At 56.8% G+C, this 21,665-nt stretch overlaps 7 protein-coding genes across 8 annotated transcripts; all 7 read left to right on the forward strand.

The window, feature by feature from the left end:
- Nucleotides 1-137: 137 nt before the first annotated feature.
- ABB37_02859 (putative ama1 protein) lies at nt 138-923 on the forward strand (the record flags this gene model as incomplete). The annotated part of the gene is made up of 1 exon (XM_015800001.1): nt 138-923. The coding sequence occupies exon 1, from the start codon at nt 252-254 to the stop codon at nt 921-923; it is 672 nt and encodes a 223-aa protein (XP_015661603.1). The 5' UTR covers nt 138-251.
- Nucleotides 924-2,448: 1,525 nt separating this feature from the next.
- On the forward strand, nt 2,449-6,508 carry ABB37_02860 (hypothetical protein; the record flags this gene model as incomplete). The annotated part of the gene is made up of 1 exon (XM_015800002.1): nt 2,449-6,508. The coding sequence occupies exon 1, from the start codon at nt 2,816-2,818 to the stop codon at nt 6,506-6,508; it is 3,693 nt and encodes a 1,230-aa protein (XP_015661604.1). The 5' UTR covers nt 2,449-2,815.
- Nucleotides 6,509-7,632: 1,124 nt separating this feature from the next.
- On the forward strand, nt 7,633-11,196 carry ABB37_02861 (putative kinesin; the record flags this gene model as incomplete). The annotated part of the gene is made up of 1 exon (XM_015800003.1): nt 7,633-11,196. One exon carries the CDS (start codon nt 7,633-7,635, stop codon nt 11,194-11,196), a length of 3,564 nt encoding a protein of 1,187 aa, XP_015661605.1.
- A 1,450-nt stretch (nt 11,197-12,646) lies between these two features.
- Nucleotides 12,647-13,885, forward strand: ABB37_02862 (putative P1/s1 nuclease3'-nucleotidase/nuclease; the record flags this gene model as incomplete). The annotated part of the gene is made up of 1 exon (XM_015800004.1): nt 12,647-13,885. The coding sequence occupies exon 1, from the start codon at nt 12,755-12,757 to the stop codon at nt 13,883-13,885; it is 1,131 nt and encodes a 376-aa protein (XP_015661606.1). The 5' UTR covers nt 12,647-12,754.
- A 425-nt stretch (nt 13,886-14,310) lies between these two features.
- On the forward strand, nt 14,311-15,671 carry ABB37_02863 (hypothetical protein; the record flags this gene model as incomplete). Its single annotated transcript, XM_015800005.1, has 1 exon — nt 14,311-15,671. Exon 1 carries the CDS (start codon nt 14,337-14,339, stop codon nt 15,669-15,671), a length of 1,335 nt encoding a protein of 444 aa, XP_015661607.1. The 5' UTR covers nt 14,311-14,336.
- A 933-nt stretch (nt 15,672-16,604) lies between these two features.
- ABB37_02864 (hypothetical protein) lies at nt 16,605-19,763 on the forward strand (the record flags this gene model as incomplete). The annotated part of the gene is made up of 1 exon (XM_015800006.1): nt 16,605-19,763. The coding sequence occupies one exon, from the start codon at nt 16,605-16,607 to the stop codon at nt 19,761-19,763; it is 3,159 nt and encodes a 1,052-aa protein (XP_015661608.1).
- A 355-nt stretch (nt 19,764-20,118) lies between these two features.
- On the forward strand, nt 20,119-21,340 carry ABB37_02865 (hypothetical protein; the record flags this gene model as incomplete). Of its 2 annotated transcripts, none has more annotated exons than XM_015800007.1 (1): nt 20,119-21,340. In XM_015800007.1, exon 1 carries the CDS (start codon nt 20,402-20,404, stop codon nt 21,338-21,340), a length of 939 nt encoding a protein of 312 aa, XP_015661609.1. In that variant the 5' UTR covers nt 20,119-20,401. The 2 variants fall into 2 exon arrangements, with proteins under 2 accessions (XP_015661609.1, XP_015661610.1); XM_015800008.1 differs by having other exon boundaries at nt 20,140-21,340.
- Nucleotides 21,341-21,665: the final 325 nt, after the last annotated feature.

The following is a 21,665-nucleotide window of genomic DNA, read 5'->3' on the forward strand; positions in this document are numbered from 1 at the left end:
CCTCACACTATTCACAGGCTCTATTCCTGCTCCCTCACCGTCTCTCGCTCTCTCTTTAATGCATCAAAAATATTTTGCCGTCCACGCTACGAACACTTGTCTTTGTCCATTTTTTTTTGTTTTCACTGCCCATTTTCAGTTCCCGCGTACTCTCAGCTCGTTGGAGACTTTCAGGTTATTTTCTTTCTCTTCTCTTTTCTCACGTACACCATTAACTCGCTTAAACCCGCCGAGGTCAGTAAACTGCCGCGATGTCACAGCACGCCAGCCCTGTCTTCACCAAACCGGCGGATTACTATCCGCCGAGCGACGCGCAGGAGGACCTCGACGAGCGCCTTGTGAACGTCGCCGATGCCCTCCCCCCCCCTCCTCCCACTGGTGCGTCACAGCCACAGCGGTCGCGGAACGTGCCAGATCAGTACTCCCCTTCCTCCTCTCCTCCAACGCAGCGGAACGCAGGAGCTCCTGCGAGCCGCTACGCGGCTACGAACGACATCCCCGTCAACCTCACCGCCACCAAGTTTCGTCACCGGCCCTGGCACTACTCCTTATGCGTCTCATGTAAAGAGATGGACTCGTGCGCCGAGGCGTGCTGCTGCCTCTATTGCCAGCTGAGTCGTCAGTGCAACATGTTCGTGGCCAACAAGCGAGAAATCCACTGGCCATACTGCCTCCTCATGACCTTCACGGACCTATGCGCGCTGCACATGCTCGTCACGTGGATTTTCGCGAGCGAGACGCGACGCATGGCGCGCGAACGGTACGGCATCAGCGGCTCGTGCTTCAGTGATTGCTGCGTGGGGTGCTGGTGCCGCAGCTGCACTACTCAGCAGGTGCTGTTGGAGATGACCGTGATGAACGACTTCCCGGGTGCGACGTGCTACAACGCGGTGCCGCAGCCGATGGAATTTGAGATGGTGTAGCAATCTGGTTACCAACGCAGTTGCTTTCATTAGCGCCGCTTTCCGTTACTGCTATGTCGGTGGCTGACACTGATGGGGATTTCGAATGCACATGTGTTTTATTTTCCCCCTCTCTTTGTGTGTGTGCGTCTCTCCATTTGTTTCTCGGCTTTGGTGGTGTGTTTTCGTCGAACACGCCGCGTTATCTTTTGTATTTATTTTTTTCTCTGTGAGTTTCGCTTTGATCAGCTCTTCTCCTAGTTTTGGTTCTTTAATATGAACGAGCGATTATCCTGTATACTTCCTCTCTTTCTCTTTGGTACGAGTGCAGTGGAGCTGCAGGGGCGAATCACTGGCCTTGCACTAATACACCATAGCGAGATTATCTGCTGGATTTGTTGCGCCTAGTTCCGTTTGCCCTTTCTCTTTATGCTTGAATCAAAGGGAGAAAAAATACCCTTCTCTCTCTCACAATGTGAAGCAGCCCGACAGTAGCGGTTGGGGCCGGTGTGCGGGTCGACGCTATACTTAGTGGAGCGCGGGAAAGAATGCACAGCTGTGTGTGCTCTTCATCGTCTGCGGCGGCTTTTCTGATCGTCTGCTTTTCTTTTCTTTTTTCTTTTTACTTATGCCGTGGTTTGGGTTGCTCTTGTAATTGCTAACTGTGTCGCCTTGTCGGAGGGATGTAAAGGAACTGGAATGCGTTGAACTGTGCGGCGTGCTTTGGGTTGTCCGTTTTTGCTCGTGCCTGGTGGAGGAGGGGCGGGCTGTGGGGTTGCATTGCGGGCAGCGGTATCAAAAGAAGCGGGAACGGCATCGAAGGGTACGTCCCATGTTATCCACGGGAGGAGGAGGGGAGGGTCTGCGAACAAAAAAACTCTTGTGAGTGTCTGTATTTTGCACATTCCCAGTTCTTTTTTTGTTTGTTTGTTTTGTTTAGCGGTTTCCTTCATGTGGTGACACTTTTTTTTTCCACTCGAAGGCACGCAGTGGTCGCACATACGTAGCTTGATGTTTGTGGCAGTGAGAAGGTCCAGCACGCCCGAGTCACTGTGGTCATGGCTGCGTGTGTTGTAGTAGTTTTCCTTGCTGCAGCTTCTGTGTACCCCGCGTACGCTTGAGCCGTTGCGTTAACGCGGCATCTGCGCGATGTTTAAGAAACGCCTGCAAAGACAACGCAACTTTAGATTCCTACTTGAACATTTCCCATGAAGGCTATGTAATGCTTCCCGCTGGCCGCGGCGTCCCATCTGCCGTGACGTTTCTGATGTGCAGCTCGACAGCAGCAAAGACCCTCCCATGTACGTATTGGGGGCACGGAGACTGCAGGTCGGAACGACACCAAAAAGCGCAGCCTGTGTCTTCCTTCTTGTTGCTGTCTCCTTTTGTACGTATATGTACATGCGTACTGGCGACTGAATTATCTTCACACTTTTCTTTCCTGTTTGCGCTTTCTCTTCTCACGTTGCTCTGTGCGAGCGGACTTTTACGCGACTTCGACCCCACACACGTAAATCAAAATAACGCATTAAAAAACAAACTGAAAAGACACGCAACACGCAGGAAAGACTGCAGTCATGCGCCGTTTTCCTCCCATCCCGTCTTGCAAGATGAAAAGAGACGGCCGCGTCTTTGTCTCCTGCCTGACAGCACCCTTGCGCTGCGCCGCGGCGACTCCAACAACGAAACCGCTGCCGTCAGCGCTTTTGCCGGTGCCCACGGAGCCCTGCGGTTTGAACGGGGGTCTTTATCCCCAACTCCTTCATCAGATAATGCAGAGAAAACAGAAAAACATACAGGAGGAACTTCAGTCGGCTCTCCAATTTCTGCTCGAGCTTGGAACACCACCTGTCGACACCGCGGCAAGCTCTTCCGCAGATCACCCGAGCACCGACCTTCTTCGAGAACAGAAAATGTCACAAGCTTTAGCGACGCTTGTGCGGAACCCCGCGACTCACCGATGCATATTTAATAACGCATTCTCTTCTCGGTACCACCTTGAACGTCCTGCAGGGTGCGTGCAGGTTCCAGCGGTGGTCGGCTACGTTTACATGGAGCTGCAGCGGCGTGGCTACAACGCCGAAACGTGGTGGAGGTGCTACTATCAAAGGTTTGTGCAGCAGAATTTGCCACCGCCGTCTGCCCATATCACAGAAGGCGAGAACACGACCACCGTGACAACGGAGGCCGGGTTGGCCCCTTCCAATGATGAAGGCTTGTGCTGCACAGATGGCGAGGCGAGGTCGACGGTGTTTCGTGCTGGGGCTGCTGTGGACGCCGACGCGGTGCCGTCGTTGTGCTGGGAGCGGCAGCGACGCAGGGACACGTTGGGCAGTCACGCAAAGAAAACACAGACCTACGGGACGCCAGAGTCGCTCTGCACAGACACCGGTCGGCCTACGTCTCCCGGTGCTATTCTTCCTAGTGGAATGACGACACCGCAGTGGTCAACTTGGATTCCTCTCTCTCTTCTTTTCCACCTGCCATTTTTCCCTGTCCCGTACCCGAGGTCGAAGGAGCATAACATGTGGAGAGACACCGGTGTGATGGATGAGGCAGAAGACGAGCTGGACGACGGCGCGGGTGGCCAGGGTAAAATAAAGAAGTTCGGTACCACAACGGTCGACGGTGGGCAGAACACCTTTACGTATGTGGAGGCAGAGCAGAAACGGGAGGAAGCCTTGATGTCCCGTTTTGATGGTATACTTCAGCAAGGATGGACGTCGTCGCCGTCGACGACGCCTGTACCGGCTGCGGCTCTGGCGACGGCGGACACACGCAAAGGCGACACGGCTGCCACGTCACTTCCCCAGAGACGAAGCTGGCAGCATCCGTTTTATGATGAATTGTTTGTTGTACGAAAACCGCTCTTGCAACGCAGCTCATTCGAGGATGTCAATTCGAGAGAAGGGCGTACATCCATCAATGAACACGCAACGGCCGCACTGGATTGGGCTCCTCAACTGCGTGCCCTTTGCCCGCTAGAGGCGCCGTGGCACATCGTACCGCTTCTCTCGACAGTGGCAGGTCCGAACACGTCACACACGGTGTCCCCGCACCAAAGTAGCACAGTTGCCGCTAAGGGAAGCGACAGATGTATGCCATCTGCAACGTCACCAACAGCGGCAACATCCACATCGTCGTCGTCCGTGTCGCTGTCATGGCCAAACCCGCAGGCAGAGCTGCAACTCGCCTCCAGTTATCTGCCCTTTTTGAGTGGTTTTTGGGCACGCAAGTCTCGACTACTGCAGAACCTACCAGAAGCGTCCTTCTTTCCCTTTTCTGTCTATCCTTTGTTCGCTTCTCAGAACAACTCGACAGGGAAAACGGTACGCAGGTCGAAGTTTGGTCCGCTGAGCACCAAGTGGGCGGCACACATGTCGCCGTTCGCAATACGAGGCAGCCGCGACAGCAAGACGCGCAGCGGCAACGTTGCCCCGCAGCTCGAAGCTTCCGCGTTTTCGAACCCGCCACCCTTCGCTCACGACGGTGCTTTTCGAACACCACAACGCACGGACTCTCTCTCCTCTCCCTTTTCGGTGTTGCAGCCCAACTGGAAGGCGCACGCGGTGCTTTACTTTGGCAGGCAGTACATTCCGGTCGCCTGCACAACGCTCGCCTGTTTATTCGATTCTGCCGTGTGCGCTCAACACGCCATCCCGTTAAACGTGTTTGGCAGTCCGTTTACGTTTCTGTTTAACATTACGCGACATCGCCAACAGCGACACGCACCTCCCTGCATGGCGAACGAGCAGATGCGGAGCCGACGCGACAACGTGACGAAGGGGGTGGCAGGCGCCGCCGCCGACTCAAACGTGGCTCCCCACACCCGCGATAACGCGAAGAAAGCGGCTGCGATCACACGCGAACTTTCACTTGCGCAAGACGCGACGAGGCCGCCACAGCCGTCGCGTTCACCGTGGCTGGAGCGGCTGCAGCGCATTCAGCTGGATCAGCAGCGCACCTCCCACGCCGTAAGTACATCCTTCAACGAGCGCGTTGTCGAAATGCGGTCCGCACAGCACCACAATTACTTTCTCTTCCGCTCTCCCTATTGGCTGGAGGTGGAGACCCTGTACGAGCGGTGGGGGGTGCACATGGTCCCTGGGGAGCTGCCGCTGCGCGCCGGGAGCGACTTGTACGTCAACGCAGAGCAGACAACGGACGCGTCGCGCTTCACGCCGGCCACCTGCGTCCCGCATCTTCAACAAGAGATTCTGTTTTGCGACTGCCTGGCGCGGTGTTTGTGGGAGGTCTCGCAGCAACTGCTGAGTGTCATTGCCCCTGAAGTTCGGCCACGGCGGCGCGGCAGCAAGGCCATCTGTGCGTGGACCTATCAGGCACTGAAGGAGCGTGCAGCGGCGGCGCAGCGAGTGTCGAACTTGTGGATCGCGGACGAGGTGATCAAAAAGATGGGCTGGACACTGTGTCCCGTCGCCCTCCGTACTGCGGCAACGGTGGGAGAGAGGTTGGGTGGCCCCCAAAGCCAGTCGGCGACGAAAACAATCCTGCACGTTGAGCTGCCATTGGAGAGTCTCCATCAACATGGACTGCGTATGCGACTGGAAGGCGCAGCGAGACCTGAAGCTAGTGAAGAGCGACCGGTGCAGCCCTCTGTCTCACCGTTCGGGAACACTGCGCCGCACCTTTTCGCACCTCCGCCTGCACCGGCGCCAGTGGCAACTCAGCAGCATCTCTCTCGGCTACCCCAGCGGAGGTTCGTCACCGTCTTTCACTCCAGCTGCGTTGTGGAGCAGGAGCAAATCAGTTTTGTGGCGACGCACCATCCGCAGGTGCTGTTGCTGCGTGTGCCTCACGTTACAGCAGCAGAACTGCGCGGTCAGCAGAGGAGTTCTGTTTTGGCGATGAAACCGTGGTTGCTGACACACCTCCAAAAAGCAGCAGAGAGTGCGCTCAAGAACTCAAGCGCCAACAGCGAACAATCAGGTTGGGACACCCACAGCGCAGCAACCGTGACCTCTGCATCGTCGGACAGCACCGGCTTCGAGACGGGAAGCCGGCATCTCGACGAGGTGTCGCTGTCAGAGTTGTCGGACGACGCAGAGGCGCAGCAATACCTCGTTATGGCAAAGGCAAAACTCTCACGTTACGCGGCACCTTGGCGAAACACGAAGCTGACGTTTGCCTCCCGTCTTGATCTGGCGAGGCTCGCTCTGCAGAAGGGCTATCGGCCAGAGAACGCGCATCGGTGGGTGTCGCTGGATTTTTTACGCAGCGAGCGTCGAGTGCGGCCAGTGCAACGCCCCGCACAAACCCCCGAAGCAGCGTCGTCGCTGTTGTCTCCCGCCTCTCCGACTCCACTCGAAGGGGCGTCGGTGAGCAGCGTGGTAGACGCCCATGAAGGACTCACGGCCATTGACGTCGAGGTGCACACCGCACTTCAGCGGGACGAGTACAACGCCGTGGCCGACAATCGTGCGGTGATGCCGTTTGTGGAATCCGAGCCGGGACGTTGCGCTAAAGGCAGCTTTTTCTCGCGCAATTTTGTAACCATTAAGATGACTCTCGTGAACCGCGAGGAGCTGGAGTGGTCCAGTGAGATTTCACCAATGGATCGCTTCATGTGGCTGTTCAAAAGCCTGTGAGAGGGTATTTATGTGTCCGAGAAACTACTTAACGCTGCAGAGTCACGGCTTCCCCCCTCCCCCCCCCCCGGTCCTTCTTCCTTCTTTCGACTTCTATTTCAGCATCTTTCCTATCTGCTATTTCACGTTTTTGATTGTTGTGACTGACGGAGGCGTACGCAGCCACAGTGACAAAGAAAGCGAAGAAGAGAAATACTTGCCAACCAGACAGTTTTCGTTTGCTTCCCCGCGGCGTTCACCACGTCGTTCGTTGAGGAACGAGTGTCATGCATGGCTTTTTTTTTCTTCTGAAGCTGTTCTCGTGACTTTATGACGCTCCGCTTTCTGCTTCGCCCGGGCGCCGTTGCAGCAGCGCCACCCGCTCCATATTAAAAAGAAAACAGAAGGGCTTGCCGTGGTGTAACGTGTGTGTGTGTAGTGTGTGTGCGTTAAAACGATGTACTCCTTTTGTCTCTCTGCTAGCCTAAGCCACATCGCCTTCGGCTCCTTTTCTTTTCACCCTCTTCCTCTCCATCTTACATGCGCAACTCTCTGCTGCGCTGACACCCCCCAAATGGTCTTGCTTCCCGGTCACTTGTCTGAAGTGTCTTCTTGCAGTTAGAGCCGACGTGTCTCTTGTTGTTGTTTGCCTGTTTTTGCTGTCGTTGTACATCGGCGCCGCACCGTTATCCTCGTCGACCGTTTATTATTCGTTAAGTGAGAGGATCGGGAAAGAGAAAAAAAATTCTCCACGTTGGAGGATTTGTGTTCATATACACAAATCGAGTTGGTAGTGCGCACTCCGGGCGTATGTATCGCTATAGAACGAATCATTAGAAGGATCAAAGTAGACGTGAGAAGGGAGCCGATTACAAAAGACTGTGTGCTCTTTTTTCCGCTATATTGATCCTGCATCAGAGACATACGTATATATTCTTCCTTGTAGTTGCGTGAGACGAGTCCAACAAATCTGAGCGTCGACTTGCGACGTGCCTTTGTTCTTCCTCGCATCCTCCGTACACACACGCGGTCTCACGGAAGCGTACAGAGCGAGCGCTTTCCCTTTCTTCTGACGCCGTGGTTGTATTGTTTTTCGTTGTGCCACGGTTTCATTCTACTGGTGTTGACACGTACATCGCACAACAATGTCTGATCAGCGCATTTCGGTGGCGGTGCGCATCCGTCCTCCCATCGAGCGTGAGCGCTACGAGCCCGTGTGTGCGCGAAAGGCGGACGATGACCAGACCATCATCATCAAATCGGATGAAACCTCCTCCAGCGTCGGCGGCACCTCCGCCTTCCAGTTCGACTACGTCTTTGACGAGACGGACGATCAGCTGGCCGTGTACGAAGAGTCGGTGCAGGAAATGGTCGACCACGCGTTGTCAGGGTTTAATGCGACTGTCTTCACCTACGGTCAGACCGGCTCCGGTAAGACCTTCACCATCTTAGGTCAGATGTCGCCGGACGGGAAGGTCAACGACGTCTCGGGTATGTTCCTGCGCGTCTTCGACGACCTGTTCACCTACAAAGAATCCGTAAAGGACCGCATTCACATCCTCATTACGCTCTCGGCGATGGAGCTCTACGTCGAGGACGTCATGGACCTGCTCTCCAACAAGAAGAAGCTGAAGCTGCGTGAGACCCCGGAGGAGACACTCACGATGGGCATCAGCGTTGTCGAGGTACACACGATGGCGGACGTGGTGCGCAACTTCCACATTGCGAACTCGTTTCGCTCCGTCACAGCGACGAAGATGAACGACACCAGCTCGCGCAGTCACGCCCTCTTTTTCATTGACCTCTTTCAGGTGCCCGCTGAGAAGTCGCCGCAGTCGCCGGTGCTGTCGCAGCTGGTGGACGCCAACGGCTCGCCGACGACGCAGGGGTGCCCGGGTATCATCCGCTCCCGCATTGCGCTGGTCGACCTCGCTGGAAGTGAGCGTGTGAAGCGCTCGGGTGTTACCGGGCAAGCGATGGTGGAGGCGCAGGCCATTAACAAGTCCTTGTCGACTCTCGGCACTGTGATCAATGCCATGTACACACAGAGCCCGCACATCCCGTTTCGCGAATCGAAGCTGACGAAGCTGCTGAAGCCGTGCTTCGTCGAAACCACTTCCCGTCTGCTGCTGATTGGTCAGGTGGCACCGCCGTCGAATAGCGCCTCGGAGTCGCTGGGCACGCTGCGCTTTTGCGATCGCGTGAAGGGCCTGAAGGCAGGTCAAGTGATGGGCTTCACCAGCCCCGAGGCGGAGGAAGCCTACCTAAAATCATGTCGACTGAACGAAGAACTGCTGGCAGAGATGCACATCCTTCGCGCCCAGTACTACTACGAGCCTGCCAACCTGCTGGGCCTCGCCGCTGCCCACGGTGTCCCCCTCGAGCAGGAGAAGCAGCGCGTCGCTGCAGAGCTGCAGGCCGGTGCGGCGGACGTCGTAGCCCGCAAGGAGCAGGAAGCGCTGCTGAAGGCCGAAGAGGCCGCCAACGCGGAGCGCGACACGGAGGTGGAGAAGTTCGTCCTGCACATGAACGGTCTCATCGAGGAGTACGAGCAGGTCGCCCGCAGCGTGAAGAAGGAGAAGAAGGCGCAGAAGAAGGTCCACGAGGAGCAGGAGGCGGAGCACGAGGCGCGGCTGCACGAGGCGAAAAAGGCGAAGAAACATCGGCTGAAGATGGAGGAGGCGATGGCGGCGGCCCAGCTGCAACTGCAGACAATGGACGAGGAGGCTCAGGGACTCGACATTCAAATTGAGATGGCCCAAAAAGACGTCGCGGCAGCCTCGCTTCGCGACGACGATGTCGGCACCTCCAACGCCGCGGTGGACTCCGCCGTGGAGGAGGCGACGCATCGTCTCGTCGAGTCCTTCTACAACCATGCCACGGAGCAGAGCCGGCTGTACTCGCTCTACGTCTCTCGGCTCGGCGCCACCGGTCGTGAGCGCTCGCAGGTGCGTCGCATGAAGCTGATGAGCTCGACGTTGGTGACGGAGGGCACGCTGCTCTACGACCTCATCGCCTTTCTCGTGGACCGCGCCGTGGACACCGCGGAGGGCGACGTCACGCATGGCGCGAAGTGGGGCTGGCACGACGTGGACGGGCTCAGTCAGCGCATGCTCTGCGCGGACGAGATGTACCCCCCGCTGCTGCCCTCCGAGTTCGAGCCCCTCGACGCCGACGCCCAGCCCTGTGCGGAGGAGGCGCACGACATCACCTTTCTCAGCTCCGACGAGAGCGACGACGAGCACTCGCACCACGCAGCGGAGTCGCGGCGTATTCGCCAAATACGCGACGCCGCGGTAGCTGCGACGACCAACGGCACAGTCACGTCAAATAAGAAACAAGAAGACAACGGGAACGCCGCGGCTGATAGCAGCGGCAGCGCGGACGAGTCCCCTGCCGCCGCCCCGCCGGCTCACTCATCGGATTGGTTGAACGACGGCATCGTGGGACGGACACCGCCGGCGCTGCAGGGGCTGGAGGCCGGCGCCGTCCCTGCGACCGCCACCACCCGCCCCCGCCACCACAAGAAGGGGGCGGACGGCGCAGAGGCGTCAAAGAGAGGGAGGAAGTCGCAGCGGAACAGCAGCAGCATCACTGTCGCGGCAGCACCACCAGCATTGCCAGTGGCCGACACCGCCGACGCCACCAGCGTGGGCGAGGAGGAGACGGAGGAAGGGGAGTCGGTGTCGGAGTCGAGCGGGACGGAGTCGACCTCGTCGGACGACCTATCCGCCGACTCCGACGACGAGCAGGCAGCGGAGCGCCAGAAGGCACGCAACGCTGCGCCCAAGAAGAAGAAGGCACATCAAAAGAAGAGCGAAAAGCGGAAGAAGGAGGCAGAGGCGGCCGGCGCGACGGTGCCGCCAGTGGACGCGCCGAACCCATCGTACCAGGCGAGCGACGCCCGGGCGCTGATGAAAGTCTACGACTCGCCTACACTCGTGCACGACTTGATTCGCTTCCTGCGCGGCGGCTCTCGCATGATGAAGCACTGCCGCCGCGGCAAGCCGCATCAGCGCATCTTCTGGGTATCGACGCAGCGGGGAAAGAAGGAGCTCTTTTGGAAGGCGCCGGACTCGCGCAGCGCCGACCATGCCTGCATCCACCTCGCCGACGTCAGCTACATCCAGCTCGGGTGCTTTAGTAAAGTCTTTCACCGCCACCGCATTCTGCCCAGCGAGCCCGCCTTCTTCCGGGCCTTCACGATCGGCCTGCGGCACGGCGGGCGCACAGTGGACATCGTCGCCGAGACGTTGCCGGACTACGAAGCGTGGGTGGTTGGCCTCGCCCACCTCGTCGGCGTTGACCCGGTCTGGGGCGGCAAAATTGATCTGACGAAGGAAATGGGCACGGACAGGCTGACGTACTTTGAGTCTGGCTGCTGCGAGGCGAACTACATTCGCCCGCTGCAGTACTTGGAGCTGAAAAAGCGGGTCCAGCACGTTGCCACGCGCACGATGCAGGTGCTAAGTGAGTGCGGCAACGACGCGGCGAAGGCGCAGGCCATCCTCGGCGGCATCCACCTGCCCGCAGTGAATGAGAAGGGGGCGGTGTACATGACAAAAGGCGAGCTGCGCTTCTTGATGTCTGACACCTTCGACATCTTCCGCATCTCGCGGCTGTGGATGTTGTTTCAGCAGATAAATTTGGTCTACGACGACGCCTTTACGCCCGCCACCGCGTTTGGCATCACGCAGCGTGAGGGTTAAATCCGCTCGTCGGCTTGTTTGTTTTCGGTGGGTTTGGTTGTCACTTTCCACGAATAACCGGAATCTTTTCTTTGTTTGTTTTGCTGTACGCGTTGAACTCCTTAAAAGGAAAAAAAAACGTTTTGCTTGGCGCTTCTCTCCTCAAACACGGGTTTTTTTTTCTTTTCCTCACTTGCCCTCTCTTTTTTTCTGTAATTGATATGGGATGTTTGGCGCCGATAACGAACAGTTTGCGTCGCTTTGACTGACGCACGGAGAAGTGAGCGTTGAAAGCGGTTTGCTGGATGATACGCCTTTTTCTATTATTATTTATGTATGTGTGTGTGTGTGGTGATGTACAACAGAGTGTTGGTCTTCGCACCCTCTTCCTCGCCAACGCCCAGATCTGTATAGTAAGGCCCTGATCATTTCAACACCCGCAGCCCGACATTTTTTTTTGTTCGCTGGGATGGGCGGGATGGGACTATGTGCACACGCGTTTTTGTGGTGGTGGTGATTTTGCGCGGCGTTTTTGACTGCCGTTGGAGACTCCGATTTCTTTTTTTTTTCAAATTAAATATGTACCTTGAACAGACCGTTATCATTCGTTCGGCGCTGCTTCTTGGGGAAGGGAGAAAGCCGTCACATTCGTTGGTGGCAACAACAAGTAGTGCGCATTGTTGCGGCAAAGCAAATATGCTTACGCGCGCTCTCTAGATGTATTTTGTGGTACTCCTTCTTCTGACTCGCAGCGTGTCCGGAACGGTGGCGCGTTGGTGTTGCTTGTTGTCGTCCTCAGGTGACGCTGTTGCCTTTTTTTTTGCTTCTTCTGAAAACGAAGGGCTGTCTGAGTTTCGTGCAGTAAGGTGTGTTGACGAAACATGAAGGCGGTGATTAGGCGCATTCTTTTTATTCGTTCCCTCGCCAAAAGTACAGGTCACTGGGCCGAAAGCGCCGTGTTTTTTTTTTTCCTCATTACGTGCCGCTTTTGTTTTTCCCTTTTCCTTTGCGTATAGAAACTCAACAAAAAAGAAAAAAAATATCTCTTAACGTACAGCTTCGTCAGACGTGACTTTTGAAGAGCCACGAGCACTGGAAGTGGCAACAAGGACGCAATGCACCGTAGCAACAGAGATGGGCAGCACCTCCATTCTTTTTTCGTAACCGATCTTCTTAATGAGCGAATGATCTTCTTTTTTTCTTCTTCTTATCGTTCTCACGGTCTTTGCTCGCCGTGTCGCGATTCCTTCAAAAGCAACATCAAGTACCCAAAGAGGCGATGGAAAGCCAATGACGACGAAGCGTTTTATTCGTACCAACTGCGAACTGCAAACGGTCTCCCCCGCTGCCGTATTCCCCGTAGACCTCACTGTTGTGATACTCTACGCGGCCTTTTCGCTCTGGCTTGTTCGATCATTGTCCTTTTTCCTTCTCTTTTTCTCTCCCCCTCCCCCTAATGATCTCTTCTATTAGAGGTTCGTAAGAAACAATTGTTCAAGAAAAGGAGCACGACCCAGCTTTGCGGGTAGCCTACGCTCATACAAGCACACCGATATACACCCACGCATATGCAATCGCCATGGTGGCGCACAACCGCACGTTATTGGCCGTGTTAGCCACGGTAGCCCTCACGGCTGCTTTCCAAGCAGTGGAGGTGTGTGGGTGGGGCTGCGTGGGGCACATGCTTGTGGCCGAAATCGCACGACGACGCCTTGACGAGGCTAACGCGCAGAAGATGAACGCGATGGCGCACAACTTCCACGAGAGCGGCCCCTTCCCTTGGTCCCCCGACGTGGTGCAGGCGGCGTGCTGGGCCGATGACGCGAAGCAGTGGCACCAATACGCGATGCGCTCGTGGCACTTCATTGACACGCCCTACAACCCGGAGAACATCACCATCGACGTTCCGCTTGAGGCGGTCAATGCGGTGACCGTGTCGGCGAACATGATCACCGCACTGAAGAACGTGAAGGCGCCGTTGTACATGTTGAACTTTGCGTGGGTGAACCTCGTGCACTTTATTGGGGATCTGCACCAGCCCCTGCACGCTGCCGCGATGTACTCGCACAAATTCCCCCACGGCGACCGCGGCGGCAACGCCATCGAGGTGAAGGTGAAGGGGGCCGCGGTGAAGCTGCACGCCCTGTGGGACGACATCTGCGACGTGCCCGCACCGCACTACAGGCGTCCCCTCTCCGACACCGACACCTTCGCATTGGCTGCCACCGCTGATCGTCTGGAGGACACGTACAAGTTTCCGTCGTCGCTGCGGACACTGCCGGACCCACAGGTGATGGCAGATGAGAGTCACGAGTTTGCCGTTAACAGCTCCTACGACGGTGTGGTCCCAGGTGCCGAACTCGGGACAGAGTACATGCGGCGCTGCAAGGAGGTGGCAGAGGGCCGCATCACACTCGCGGGATACCGACTCGGTTACTTGCTGAACGAGTTGCTGAAGAACATTAACGTGGGGGAGATGGCCATGTCGGCGTACCGAAAGCACGCACGGTGTGACGCCAACAAGCAGCTCGCAAGGCCGATAGGGTCACAGTTTCGCTTTCGCGAGGTGCTCACGGTGGAGCGTAAGGTCTACGAGCACGAAGACGAGGAAGGCGATGGAACGGTGCTGTCCCGTGAGGAAACGGTCCGCGAGGTGCGCGGCAACCGCGACCGCAAGGACGGTGACGTGACCTGGCAAACCGATCTGTAGGCGAAATCGTGTTTTGCATTGAGCATATCGTTGGCGAGAAGGCCCTCTGTTTTCCAGCTCTCTCTCTCTTTCTTTCTGCACTTGCTCGAATAACGCACACGTGCTCGCTTCTTGGTTTCTCTTTTCCTCATATCTACCTCTGGTGCTCATCAACTGCTTTCCACTTATAGACAACAATGCTCTCTTCCCATTATCATCGCCACTGCATCGAAATACGAAAACTGAAAGAGCACACTTTGTGCAGTGTGTTTCGAACGTTTAAATGAAACAGTGCTAAGACGCTATTACCCCTGTTGTGTTCACCGGACGTGTTTTGCGTGCGGATCTCGTCCACCGTCTCTATCAGACTGCTCCCGTTTCTCAGTTCCGGTACTCGGTGCTGTGATGATTTCATTCGCTTTTACTCCCTTCTCCTCTTTCAAAACAGAACAACACACACGCACGCGCACACATGTCGTCATCCACAGATGCGGGTACTGCGACGCCCTCACCCTCACTGCCAGGCTACGATGTGATCTACGAAAACGACGAGGTGCTTGTGGTCAACAAGCCTGCTGACGTCCCGATGGATGGCGACCTTCGCGTTTACGGACGCACAGTGGAGTCGATGGTCCACGCGCACATGAAGGAGCGCGGGCTCTACGACGAGGCGCATGAGCGGCTCCGCCAAGACGGCAAGCGCAAAAAGCAGCTGAAGTTCGTGCATCAACTGGACTACAGCACGAGCGGCGTACTGTGCCTCGCGTTTACGAAGGATATGGCGGCCCGCCTCGCACACTGCTTTGAAATGCGCACCACACGCAAGTATTACGTGGCGCTGCTGCACGGACACATGCCCAACGACGCCATCAAGCAAACAATAAGTGAAGAGAATCTCTCGAGAAGGGAAAGTGCGAACCAATGCCACAACCACACAGGCCTCTTTCGAGCGTGGGTCGATCAATGGCAAGCAGTGTGGCAGGACCTCGGCTCCGTGCGCGCAGACGCGTGTGCAGACTTTTCGGCAGAACGCAATAAACAGGCGCTGGACGAATTTCGCTCTCTTCTCCGCCACTCTCCTTCAGCAGCGGGGGTCGATGGGGCTGCTGCTGTTGCTGCTACGTACGGTGGAGCAGAACCCCCCACCGTCCATCGCCATCGCGCGACTGCACCTATTCACAACACCTCGCCGCGCGCTGCCGCCCTTCACGATGACCTCGTGCACCAGCTCCTCGCGGATGCGGCGGCGGCGGCGGCGTCGCTGTGCAGCCTCACCGTCGACCTCCCCGTCGGATACGATGTCACCGATCCGGCCCATTTTCGGATGGCGGTAGCAGCGGAGCAGAGTCGCCCTGCTAGCTCGTCGTTGCTAGTGTTGAAGCGGACATACATGGAAACCCGTGCCGCCAACGAGCGCGTGCCTGTAACGCTCGTTCTGCTGTCGCCTCACACGGGACGGCGTCATCAGCTGCGCGTGCACTGCCGCGCCCTTGGGTTTCCGATTGTAGGGGACAGTGCCTACTGCGCTGATTTACCGTGGTGCCGGTCCATCACACCGGAAGCGGTGCCCTCGAAGTGGTCGCGGATGGCCGCGTCACGCATGTATTTGCATGCATGGCGACTTGTACTCCCAGGCTCCGTTGCGTCGCACGTGAGTGAAAGCGAGCGTGTCGCGCTGAAGAAGAAGCGGCGGCGGGAAACGCTGGGCGTGTCGGAGCGAGACGACGCTGCCGTCGCGGCGCAGCGGGATGAGTGGACGGAGTTTGTGGCGCCGTTGTGTTTTCCAGACGTGGTGATGGATGACTGAAGTGACCGTCGGAACGACGTCTTTTTTTTTTCACGGCCCGTTTGTTATGGAACAAGTGGCTGCTTTATCAGGTGCAGTGGCTGCTCGACAGATGAATCCTGCTTTTGATTCAAGGTACATATCACCACGGTCACACGCAAACGAAGATAAATACTTCGTTGCTTTGCGCGCTTGTTCGCTAGACACTTTTTCGAAGGACAGTGTGAACTCTCATGGATTCACACCGTTCCTGCCTCTTCGCTACGTGAAAGCTATCAACCATGACTTCGTTTTTTTTTTCTCACACACGCTACACCTCTACTCGTATCCCGTTCTAGATCTCTCTCTCTCTTTACGACGTCTTCACGCGAGCACACACCCGCACACGCAAGGGATTTCAAGAAAAAAAAACTCACGCGTCGGGTTTGTTCGACCCGCTTCGCGTGCCATCCGCTCTCTTTCCTCGTTGCACAGGCGCAAACAGAAACTTAACGAGCCTCTACGAAGATTTACCAATCCGCAAGAAGGAACAAAACGTTGAGCTCTCCGGTTCACGCCTTGTTTTCCTTTCCTTCTCTTCTTACTACCATACTTAAGGACCTATTCATGCTCTAATTTTCATTGTCACCACAAAAAAACCACCTGCAGTCACTCCCTTGTTTGGGAAAGAAGAAGAGGCGGGGAACACAACCTGCACACTTTGGGTGGGTTTATAAGTTTTCCTACGAGTTTCGTGTGGTGGTGTGTTATTATTATTATTATTTCTGCCTTCCCAGCAGTTCTCCCTCTCGGCTTTTTCCGGGTGCGCTGCGGACTTTCTGGGGCATGAATGGGTTGCGGTCAAAAGAGAGCAAGGCGGACTTTACATTCAGTTTTTGTTTGTTTGTTTCGTGCAGATAGTCGGGCGCTATTATTTCCGTCCTTCTTCTTTTTGCATGCGTGTAAAGAGCTCAGATGCTCAATGAAGTGTATGCCCCGAAGACCGTGGCGGACCTCGCGTGGAGTCGGCAGAAGTCCGTAGCTCTCTCTAGCTTCATTCGCAGCGTTCGCGGCGGTACACACAGCGCTGCTGGCACGCAAGCACCTCGCATTCTCCTCCTCTACGGTCCGCCCGGGAGTGGGAAGTTGGAGTCGTTGAAAGTGCTGTTGCAAGAGGAGGCCCCGACAGCTTTCACGTCACCGCCTGCGGGCAGAGTACTCGCAGCATCGTTATCCTCATCCTCCCCCTCCTCTGCCTGCCCATCTGCAACGGACTCGCCAACATCCCTCAACATCTTGCATACGTGCGAGGCCACCGTGAGCACCTACGCGCAGTACCTGCAGCACGTCTTCTCACTGTGCAGTGGACAGCTTGTTGGCAGCACGCTCGAGCTGACGTCTTCGCTTACCGATGCTAATAGCGAAGTCGTGGACTTGTCCGGCGCCGCTACAGGGATCAGAAGCCGCAGCAGCGGCACGCCTTTTCCCGCCTCTTCTGCACCCGTGCATCACGCGCACATCGTCAAGTTCTACAGCGAGCCCACTTCTCACCCGCTTCACCGATGTACCCTTCTCTTTCTGCGGCAGTATGAGGAGCTTCGCTCCCAGGCACTGCGGGAGGAGCAGCGGCAGCGTCAGGCTTTCGGCGCCTCTCATCAGGCAAACACGCTGCTGGATCACCTGCGTAGGAATCTGATCTTCTTCGTTCACACGACGCACGACAGCCACAACGACAAGCTAGACCTGTCCACCTCTTTCCCCTCCGCTGTGTTACAGAGCGGTGCCGTGGAGCTCTTCCACTGCACCCCAATTACAGAAATAAACCTGAAGAAACGGTTGAAGCAGATTCTGGATCGCGAGGCGTGTCGACGCGCGGCGAGGAGTCGCGCAAGACCCTCCTGCATTCCAGAGGCCACAGATGCGGACGCCTTTTTTCCCACCGGAGCAGCCGCCGTGGCGGGTTCCACTGGCAAAGCCCGACCGAACGTTGGCGGAGGTGCCGTGAAGAGGCGCAGGGGAGAGCTGAAAACAAAGACTGCGTTACCCAGCAAACGCGTCCCGTCGTTTACGGATGTATTGGGCCAAGGCACGTTGGATGCCATCGCCGCCGGAAGCCAGGGTGACATCCGTCAAGCCTTCCTCCAAATCCAGTGGGCGGCGCTCGTGCCTCCGGAAGCGGCCGAGGCGGAAGGGACCGTCACCGCAGCTGCAGCGGACCGAGTGTGGGCACGACTGCAGAAGCGTCGCGCGTTGGCGCGTTCCACTTCTGGATACGTCGACGGTGTTGGTGCCACATCTTCGCCTTTTCAATTTAACAGCCACGAGAAGGAAGAAGCCAACCACGTCAACGGTAAAACCGGCAGCGACGACAACACAGTGCAACGAGATGATTCGGCGGCAAACGACGGTGACGAGGAGGTACTTTTCATTTCGTCTTCATCGTCTTCATCAGAGCCGAGTGATACGCCCCTCTCGGCAGAGGGTTCGGCAAATGAGCCGACCTCATCACAGGGTGACAGTCGCTCAGGCAATCCAACGCCTGCCGCGCTGAAACGCTCTCGCTCTCCGCAGCCCGCCACCACACGCATCTCCTCGGCCCCGCGCGTGACAGACATGTTGTCGCTGTTGGACTCGCAGATGGATGACGTGCACCTGCCATCCATCAACACATGCAGCGAGCGTGCGAGTAGGAAGATGAAGAAGGAGTCGCACCACGCTTCTAAACGGTCTCGGAATTCCACGCCTATCGGCGACGCCTCCGCGGCTACCTCCACAAAGCCGGAGCATCGCAGCGTTCTCCCGACCACACGTGACGAGTATCTCGGGCTCTCCCACGCCACCGCCCGCCTCCTCACGCAGAAGTATTCCGTCGACGAAGTCCTCGATGTCCTCAACGTCCCTCCACGCAAAATGTTGGACTACCTGACGAACAATCAGGTGCGCTATTTTGGCGATGGCCAACTCCCGCAGTACGCGGCGTGCGCGGCGACAGCCAGCGATGCCGACGCGTTGCGCACGTCAGAGTTTGGTGGCAGCGGTGCGAGCGCAGCCGCCCTGCGCGAGCGTCGCCAGCTCGCCGACCGCACCACTGCAGGCGAGAACGTCGGCAGCACCTCGCGTCTGCTCGACGTTATTGCGCTGCATTTGTTCTACCAGACGTACTTGACGGAGCAGACGGAGTTACACGCACCGCATGGCTTCGCGGCACAGGAGCCGCCGCCGTTCTTGCGCTCCGCCTATCCGCGCATACGCGATGTCGTAAGCTTCCTGTCTTCCGCAGCCGCTTCTACGCCGGGCAGCAACACATCGGCATTCGGGGATCGGTTCCTTCCGCTGGATGTGGTCGGCTTCAGCGAGCAGGAGTGGGTGCAGCGCTTTCTTATTCGATTGGACAGCGCCTCAGATGCGCGATCCGTGGCCTCTCCTCTCTCCGCCCTCAACACCCGTCGCCGTGGTGTGGGCACCACTACGGTTAATGGAAGCAAAAGTAGAGCCGTCTCTGCCTCAAGCCCCCGCTTACAGCTGGATGAGGTGGACATCGTACGTGAGGGACTACCGGGTCTTCTGCACCGTTGTGGGTGCACGGAGGCGGTGGTGGTGGACTACTACGCCCTGGCCCCATACATTGTTCTCAGCCTCCCTCCCCCGGAAACGTGCGCCGTCGACCCGCCCCACTCGGCTGCACCCCCGCCGTCACCGGCCCCCTCGTCGACGTCCATAAAGGCCCATGCTGAGAAGGTCGACGCAAAGATCGACTGGATGGGAAAGCGAGAAGCTCCGCCTCCCTTTTCCACAACCTCGACGACGTCGGCAGCCGCCACCGCTTTCTGTTCCCCCGGGCCTCGACGCACAGTCTTCAAGTTTGCGGCGAAATCCGCAGCCTCCGACTCCCTCAGCACGAACTGTGAGTCAACCGCTGCGCTGACGCCGCACAAGCATCGTCGGTCCTTCTGCACCTTGCTTCAGCTGAGGATTTTACAGCGCGGGCGAGACCGTGCGACAGCGACGCTGCGTGACGATCACTTTTCGCTGGTGGACGAGGAAATCACCTCGTCAGAGGGAGTGATGGGTGACGATGGTGGAGCGGAGGAGCGCTTATGGATCCCGGAAGGCGAGGACATTGAGGATGACTGAGCAAATGCGCGAAAGGAGGAAGACCTTGAAGAATTCAGGGAAGAGAAGAGCGATGAAGAACCCTAAAAAAGGTCGTACAATAGACTGCGTATGTGGCGCATCTCTCTCCAAGGGGCAAATCACTCTCCAGAAAACAAAATGGATCCCTTTTCTAACACCAACAAAAGAAACGAGAGCGCGCAACGGCGAAATGAACTATTAAACTCAGTGGTTCTGAAGCATTGCACTCGAGTGTCGACTGGCGGAGGACATCACTCCACAACCGATGCATTTGGCGTTCGCCTATTTTTAACGTGTTTAGGAGAGTCTCTGTTTGTCAATTCCAATCTTTCTTGTCTTCTTCTCACTCTTGTAAAGGTCCGCAACGTCTCACCGCAGCTTTCCTTTCCTCTTTGTGAGCATATTTATGGACGCTTCACCACCTGCCGGAACTCACTTTCCTACTGTAATTCTTGGTTCGTAAGATTATTTTTGCTGTTTTAGAGGAGTAAGTGTTCGACGTTCTTGCACGACCGCATACGCCTCTGCTTGTAGCTTTCATAACTGTTATTGTTGCGCATATTTGAACTGAATCCAGGCTTATTACTATTTATTACTATTTATTATTTAACTGTTAAAAAGGATCACACAGAGAAGGCATGATGGCGAACGCGGCTGCACTCGCTCGTATTCCAAGCGAGGAGGAGTACCCGTCGGTGCACCTTCTTTTGCTCGTCACCGGTAGCGTGGCGGCAGTCAAGACCGGGCTGCTGCTCGACCAGCTCTCCACCGAGCGCTGCAACATCCGTATTGCGGCCACCAAAGCAGCCTTCCACTTCCTCCGTCGCGCACAGCCATCCATGACGGGCATCCCTTTTCAGAGCATTATCACCGACGAACAGGAGTGGAGTGAGTGGCAGGCGATGAGCGACTCCATCGTGCACATCGAGCTGCGTCGCTGGGCCGACCTTGTTGTCGTTGCACCTCTGAACGCGAACACGCTCGCGAAGCTGGCGACAGGGATTTGCGACAACCTGGTCTCCAGTGTCATGCGGGCGTGGGAGGTGCGGGCGAAACCGGTCATTGTCTGCCCGGCCATGAACTCCGCCATGTGGACGCACCCTCTCACCGCGACCCAGCTCAGCCAGCTCGAGGTGATCTACATGGATCCGCACGATAAGGCCGAGTCAACCGAAGAAAAAACAGCAACGCCCATCGTGGCCACCCCGGCCTCTGCAGCAGCGGCAGCAGGAGTGGTAACCAGTCCACTGCCGGAGGTGGCGGCCGAGCTCTCCCTCCCGGCCACCCTGAAGGAATCAATGTTTCAAATTGTCGGCCCCATCAGCAAGCGTCTCGCGTGTGGCGACATTGGCATTGGTGGAATGGCCACCGTGGAGGAGATCGCAGCGCACATCCGACACACAATGGAGCTTATCCGCGAAGACAAGCGGCGCCAATTCCTCGAGGCACGTGAAAAGGCGGAAGGCGCTGCCGTCCCTGTTGCGGTTGTGGCGAGCCCTGTGCAGCCGGCGAGTGCGCAGCTGGAGACGAAAGCGTGCCCTGTAGTACAGGCGCCTGCACCTGCGAACGCAGCGTGAGACGTATGGAGTGCGCTTCTAGTCACCCGCTCGCGTGCGCTGCGCGAACCCCGTTGCTGCCGTGCGCGAAACGGGCCTATTTATATTTCGGCGCAGCAGGACTGCTGTGGTCGTATCGCGCTCCAGTAGTCGCCCCACGATATCGTAACTCTAGGAAAAGCTAACAAACAAACCACAGTGATTCTCCAATACAAAACCCCATCAAGAAAACAAATAATAAAGTAAGAGAGTTTTAGTGGTGCGCTTTTACGTTGGGAACAACTGCCGACAATGAGGATGTTGGTGCACGTCTCCCGTCAATAAATCCTGGTGTACTTCACCGACC

Source organism: Leptomonas pyrrhocoris (genome assembly GCF_001293395.1).
Source record: "Leptomonas pyrrhocoris isolate H10 chromosome Unknown, whole genome shotgun sequence".
Taxonomy (NCBI): domain Eukaryota; phylum Euglenozoa; class Kinetoplastea; order Trypanosomatida; family Trypanosomatidae; genus Leptomonas; species Leptomonas pyrrhocoris.